Below are 7177 nucleotides of genomic sequence, written 5' to 3' on the forward strand. Positions count from 1 at the left end.
CGCTCAGCGCGCTCCGTCGCTGGAGGGGCTGCTGTTCTGGCCACTTCCTCTGGTTCCTCGAGTCCTCAGATGTCTCACATCAAGAAAAACACGTCTCTCTGTTTACCGAACATACGAATATTTGGACACACGTCGAGGTATAACACGGGAAGTGAACGCATTTGCGATTTCAAAAAGATGATTTAGCGCTAATTTTTAATTTTTAATCTCAGACTTTTCGAAGTTACTAGTTGTTGCCATCATGGGTTTTATTTTTTAATCATCAGTGGAAATTCTGTTCTTTGGCCTCATTCCTCTGTGCTCCCTTCCCCATCTTCCTAACAAGGTCAAGGACCATGCGGCCGTGAAGAAAGAACTTCTGAGCATGCGCCGATAGTTGCAACCGTTCCTTATCCCGAACATAAGCTTCATTCTGATTTCTTCCCGATGTTTCAAAATTGTAATTAGGAATTGGAGTTTTTAAGAAAGTCTTGGACGTTTCTGTGTTGTTCCTTCACCTGGCCATAATTTTCAGGTGGTCGTCATCCTCCAGTCTTGACAAACTCAAAGCCAGAAAGCTAACTTACGTGAGATGAGCTCGCTCCATGAAACGTAGACTTGAAATAGTTACCCGAACCATTGGTTTTTGCCTATGCTTTAATTATTATGAATAAGAAATGCAAACGTAGGTCTGCGCATTAAATTATACAGGTTGGAAATGTGTTAAAAGCAAAATGCGACAGTTGATTATGTTCCAAGGTAAGTTCACCTTTTGTATGTCACCATTTAGTTCAGAAATATTAACAAACAACAGGTCACAGCACATACCTTCATCTCACCAAGGGAGGGGCGGTGATGACGAGCCATGAATGCTAATTAAGAAGGTACTTCTGGTCTCGTTGACCTCGGCTAACTAACGGCAACTCTAGGAAACAGAACTTAGATGTTTCACACATAATTGCTAGAAAATGTGCCAAACAAATGAGAAAACTTGCATTTCACTAAACTCCATGTTGTTTACTCTAAGTAAAGGGAACCACTACTTGTAAACAGATTTACAGGTAACCCAGATCTTTATTTCTGCTTCTCACATAAGACTAATGTCTGTCATGGTCCTTGATTTTTATTTTTGTATGAGACAAAAGTTGAGCACTTGGTGAGAGGAAATAGCAGTGACGGCAAAACCTCGCTGATTCAAATGGAGGAAAAAGTCCGTCAAGTGACACGTGTAATTATAAAACACCTTGAAAGATAAGCACTTTCCATGTCTTCCAGTCAGTTTAAACTGGGACGAGGTTTCCTAGCGCGGCTGCTCGAAGGGTTAGAATAGGCAGGGTGGATTTTTCTTAGCGCGTCCTTTGTATGTAAACTACTGGGAAACAGCAGTCTTAAGAGTTTTCTCTCTCGGTTTTGTTTACACTCCTAATTGCTTTAAGCACTTTTTTTGTGTAAACTGTAAAGTCTGGCCCAGCCCTTGTGAAAAAAAAAAGAAAAATCACAAATAAAATAACGAAGTTGTAACGAATCCCATGGAACCACTTGATAATGGAGAAGCACGTTTGCCAAAGCACTTAAGAAATGAAGGTACTTTATGGAACGGTCACCATACTGCTAGAAACAAAGGAAAAGAAAAAAGTGTTGAGTATCAAGGCACTTAGCCAAAGTAGCTCTTATAAATAACAAAACCAACCTGCGTTTTGCCTCTTTTATTAAGATCGGTTATGATCATCCTAGGATCAGTGGATACAATTAACGTGTTCTTCTCTTAAAAGCGTTCTTTTATGTGGAAATGTTATATCTGGGGTACTTCCATGATCGAACTTGACTCTATGAGGTACTATTAGTCTGCTCATCTCTCACGTTGACTTTCAGAAAGACACCTTTATGATTTTTATCATAAAGAACCACAAAAGTTTTAACTAAAAAAAAGTCCTATTATGAAAAGAAATCATACCTAAAAATGTACCCTGCCTGACATATAAGCCAACGTGGAGAAGTTTGGACTTATAAAAAGGCAGATGGTGTACACTGTATGTGTGTGATGTGTTATGATTTGTTTGGTAGCGGAAACAGGATGTTACATTTTCACATTGAAAAGAATAGTGTGTATTTCGATGGTATTTACTTGAGCGTTCTGTTAATAATCTCCTAATGCTTTAAATATATGATTCGATTCGGAGGAGTTGGTTTACAGTATAGAGCTTTTCTGGAATACATCTCTTCAACAAAGTGAAATATAAATGTATTTAGGTATTGTAGATAACTTAAACTTGAACAGCGGTTTACCGTTGTATAAAATGCTTTCACAGTTATCTCCCTTAGACCTCATAACCAGCTCCGACTTAGAAAGGACATTCTGTATTCCCATTTTAGAGTCTAAGAGTCGAGGTGAAGGTGAAGGACTCAGTTAAGCTTACATCATCTATAAGTGGCAGAGCTACTCAGGAGGGAAAGAAACGTAGCATTAATGAATGCTGACCGTACGGTACCAGGCACTGACTTTTCTCCTGTAATCTTAAACAGTCTGGGAGGTAGAGAGTATAATTCTTATGAAGAAATAGTCTCAGTGGATGAACTAACAAACAAACAAAAATCTGTCTCTCATTTCCAAATTAGAATATAAGAAATTCTTAAAGTGCGAAAACCTCATGGATTTGGGCAAACTGAATGTATATACGCTTTTGAAGTTGGCACAAAACTATGAAATGAGGCCTGCTCTCTTCGATTAACTTTTTGTAATGTTCGATTTGGAGTATTTGGGACAAATGTTCCATTAACTCTAAAATCCATTAATTCTGTATATGTACTTAAATTTTGAATCTTGCAACTAAGTTTAGCCTCATTCAGAATTTTTTTTATTTTATAAGCATAATTTATTGTTTTAAATTAATTTTTAGCTGATAGCAGTTAGCACTTAATGTGTAAATTGAATAATTTATTAAGCGTAGAAATCTGTTAACCTAATCAGTTTTTACTTATATGCACCAAAGATTTTTAATAGGTCTTAAAATAGTTTAAAAGAATTTAAATTCTTTGTCCTTTGAATAAATATTTGTCCAAAGAAGCACAGCTGAAGTCCTAGGATTATGGATTTTTAAAAGAAATCATTAGTTTAAATACTAAAGATTATGTGTTTGTGTTTATATGTAAAAAATAAGAACGGAAGAAAATACTCTGGGAATAGTCATACTGACAAATTAATTACAAGTAAGAATACTCAGTTTTCCTCAGTTGAATTGAATGTTATCTGTTAAGCGGACACTATTAAATGCAAAATAAACTTATTTTTTACACTACACTATTAAAATAAGTTTGCCTTAGACTTTTTTTTAAAGACAAGTTGTTATTTTTGTAAGAAATCCCACCTCTTTTTTGCAGCCTAAAATTCCGTTTAAGGTTAGGGTTTGTACTTCATGCCAGCAAGACTTAACCAACAACTCTGAAGGTAGAGTGATCTTGGCATACTTTTAAGTAATTTAGTCATTTAGAACTATGAGAAGAGTTGCAGAAATAGGGTTTTAAACCGGTGCTTTATTAAGTGACTTCCTTTTATGTAGGTCACGTAATAGGTACACTAATAATTTTCTGTCAACCTTTTAAGTGTCAAAACAGCTTTGCAGAGTGACTATAAACTGTTAGGTAAGGGCTACTAAGTAATTAAATATCATTCTTTGCTTTTCATTCTGTAATTGCAAACAGATCAAAAACACAGCTAAACTGGGATGTTTATAAGTTTGAGTTTCCTTCCGGATCGTTCACCATCTCACTGATGAGGAGTCAGACTCGGAGCGAAGGCTCCCTGACAGTGTCCTTCATACCCAGCCTTTTCTGGGTCGAATGCTTTGTGCCTTTTCATTGCGTCGTAGTTGCTTAGAGTCGATCCTGCTGGCTAGACTGTACTGGCTAATAAATGGCTTTGATTTTGTCGTTGTTATTATGGGTCTTATGTCTGTGTCACCTGCTGGTCAGGCAACGCTTTTCTTTTAGGTTGCTTTATGTTTTGGCAGGGAAATTGGCACTACTAGCGAGAGTATTTGTTGTTATTTTTCTCTCTCGTTTGGCCTTTATAGTCACTGTAAAGCCACTCCTGGGCCTGTCTCTAGATGCTTATTAGAGGAATCTGACAAATAAAATCAAATGAGTAGTGTGTCTGCCTCTCTGTCTCCTCCTCTCTCCCCATTTTTTTTTTTTTTTTTAGTAATCATTTACCATCACCATGTAGCTCCGCGTGGAATGGCTCCTTATTTCAGTTTTCTGAAAACTGGATAAGAGGTGATGGGGTGAGTTTCTTCTTCGGACCAGGGACATCCCAACCGACGTATGACTTGAGGTGACGAACTCAGGAGGGGAGTTAGGACTTCGAGAGTCACGTTTGGGTCACTCTAAGATTCGGTGCCAAATGTAAAATGACTCAAAATATATTCTTTAAGAAAAAGAACAGGTAGCATTTCAAAAACTTTAAATAGTATCCTAGTAAATGTTACTTGCTATTAGAGTGAACAGTGGATAACGTGAGAATAATTTTCTAAACAGTTTTAGAAACTATATAGACAATTCTTCCTTAGACCCTCCCCTTTCTTTTCCACATTCCTTTCTCGGTAAAATCTGTAGTGGATTTTTTGGGGGGTGGGGGATCACCCTCGTACTTCCTCAAAAATTATTTCTACTCAAAGGGACTTTAATCCTGGGATATTAGCATGCTTTCTGCACTATTTTTTTGCAAGTAGCATTAATAAGATAGAAGTAATCAGATTAGGTTGCGTGGAAGATGAGAGGTTTTGGTAGAGAGAGTGCCTATGTTTTGTTTACTCTTCATGTTTCAACTTGCTGTATATCGATCTTAAATCTATGACTATTGAAAAATCCCCCAAAGAATTTAAATGTAGCTTCTGCAGCCATTATATAAAGGGAAGTTAAGAATGGCATTCAGAGTAAAGGTTATATACAAACACAGGCATACCTTCCCCGCCCCCATCCCCAGATTTTTAGGTAAAGAAGTAATTTCAGTGCTTGCATTACTGTTGGAAATTTAAAACATTTCTCGAATGAAGAGCATGTACACTTATGGTTATTTCACCCCTGCTTGGTTTTCCCACTTGGATCAAAGTTGGACAATGCCCTGTGGTGTAATTACAGAATGTTTATTCCTTCCAGCAATCGACTTTTCTTATCCCTATAGACGAAACTATATTACAATTAATATAGTGTGGCTGCCAAAAAACGTACAGAGGTGGGCGTTGAGCTGCTCCATGTTGTATAATAAATGTTCTGATTAAGGGGATTCATGATGTACATTAAAGTGGAAATGCTTTTGAACTTAGTTCTCAGTTTTGAATCAGAAGTTTTGCTTTTAATCATTAAGGACATGTTTAAAAGCAGTTACAAAGAAAAATCTAAAATATCAGAATATGTTATTTTGTCAACTGTGTGTATAAAGTATCTTGTGAGTTTTACAGATATTTTGGCTGTCTCGTGTTTCTTAAGTACAAATGTCTTTATAGAAAAATTCAGTTCTCTGTGAAAACTAGAAGTGTATTGTACATTGAACTAGTTCTTTGTGTTATTTTGATATTTAAAATAAATATAAAGTTCTTTGGTCCTCATAAAGCATATCTAGGTTTTATTGAACGCATTTTCACAGCGTGGGGATGCAGTATTTTGCGTGCCTCCTTAAAAATTGAGTGCAAAGACCGTGAACGAATGGAAAACCAAGTATCCTGGGGCACATTTACTTAAATTTTATTTATTTCTCACAATCTAGATATTACTTTGAAATATTTTATATATTAAATATATAAACATTAAACTAATGGTTTTTAAGTGGCTAATTGATATAAATTCGAGTACTAATAGTGACTAGTAAACAAATCGTGCTAGACCTTGTTGAGTTGAAACTTTTCTAAGGCCTAAGAGGACTTATATTTGCAATGTTGATTTGATGAATAACATTCACAGTATGAAATAAATATAAATTAAATGTATTTGAAAATTACTGTAATTCATACTAACATTTTTGCTTAAAAATCTGTAGTAGTGTTCTCACTGTGCATCAATCCTAAAGGATTCAAAAAAACCTCTATAGCAATTGTGTTTAAATATTGTTAAGGTACCAGGATTCAATTCAACTTAGGGCAAAATTGGATGTCAGTGAATATAATTTTATATCTCATTTGCTCATTTCATTTTTTCCACTCACGGACTTTTCTTTCTACATATTTTTTGTACTCGTACCCATATACATACATTATTTTTGAAGTTTCCTATCGTCTTTACAGGCAGTATGACATAGTGGCTAACAGCAAGGTCAGACAGAGCAAAACTTTGTGTACATATCCTGGCTTTGCCGCTTGCTAGCTTCCTTGGATGCTCCGTACTGCTCATCTGTAAAATACAGGCGATGATATCTCTCTGACAGGGCTGAGATAAATGTGGAAAGAGTTTAAAACAACCCCTGGCATATAGTAATATGTAAGCTATAATCATTATTAGATATCTGCAATTAGAATAAAACCAAGAAGTTATTTGTCAAGGGATTGCCTGTCAAAACCATCACTTAGGAATTATTGGGAGGCTCAGGTTCGGTCACTGAGACAAGCACGTTCACAGAAACTATTCATTTCCTCTCATTCGGCACAGGAAACCCCGGAAGGAAAGCTAATGAATACAGTTCTGGACGGGGTACATTGGATAAGACGCCTACTTAAAGGTTTTACTTAAGGTTGTCCCTGGCCTCCGCAGTGATTGCTACCTTTGTTGTGGAAATGCTGTTACTCGCTCTTCCTCAACACGACCTGTTTACAAACTCAAAAAGCGAATTCCGACTTTGAGCCGCGGGGTTCAGGAAGTCGCAAAGCCCCTACCCGAGTTTCCCGCCCCTCCGCGTTTAAATGAAGCGCTGCGCTCTCATTGGCTCGGCGCCGCTGCTCACTGATTGGCCCCTGACGTGGGCGGTGCCGCTGCTCCCTGATTGGTTCTGTGAGCAGGTGGGCGGTGCCGCGCGTGCCCATTGGAGGAGGAGCGAAGTTTAAACCAAGGCATCGTCCGCACCCGTGTCGCCCCGGCTTGTCTGCGAGTTCGTGGGGATCGCTTCTTGTTTTTCTGGGCTGTCGGCGACTGGAAGAGTTTAAGGGAGGCGAGCGAGCGCCCACGGCCTGTGGCTGCGCATCTCGCGCTGCCATGGCGACGCGGCGTGCGAGCC

General features: G+C 37.9%; 1 protein-coding gene across 1 annotated transcript in view; it reads left to right on the forward strand.

The window, feature by feature from the left end:
* Window positions 1-713: 713 nt before the first annotated feature.
* The window catches only part of ASPM (abnormal spindle microtubule assembly), a 43590-nt gene continuing 37126 nt past the window's right edge, over window positions 714-7177 (forward strand). Inside the window, exon 1 of the mRNA XM_025044818.1 lies at window positions 714-738. Coding sequence (XP_024900586.1) covers window positions 714-738 — 25 coding nt within the window. The remainder of the gene's footprint in view (window positions 739-7177) is intronic.

Source organism: Pteropus alecto, unplaced genomic scaffold (assembly GCF_000325575.1).
Source record: "Pteropus alecto unplaced genomic scaffold, ASM32557v1 scaffold90, whole genome shotgun sequence".
Taxonomy (NCBI): Eukaryota; Metazoa; Chordata; class Mammalia; order Chiroptera; family Pteropodidae; genus Pteropus; species Pteropus alecto.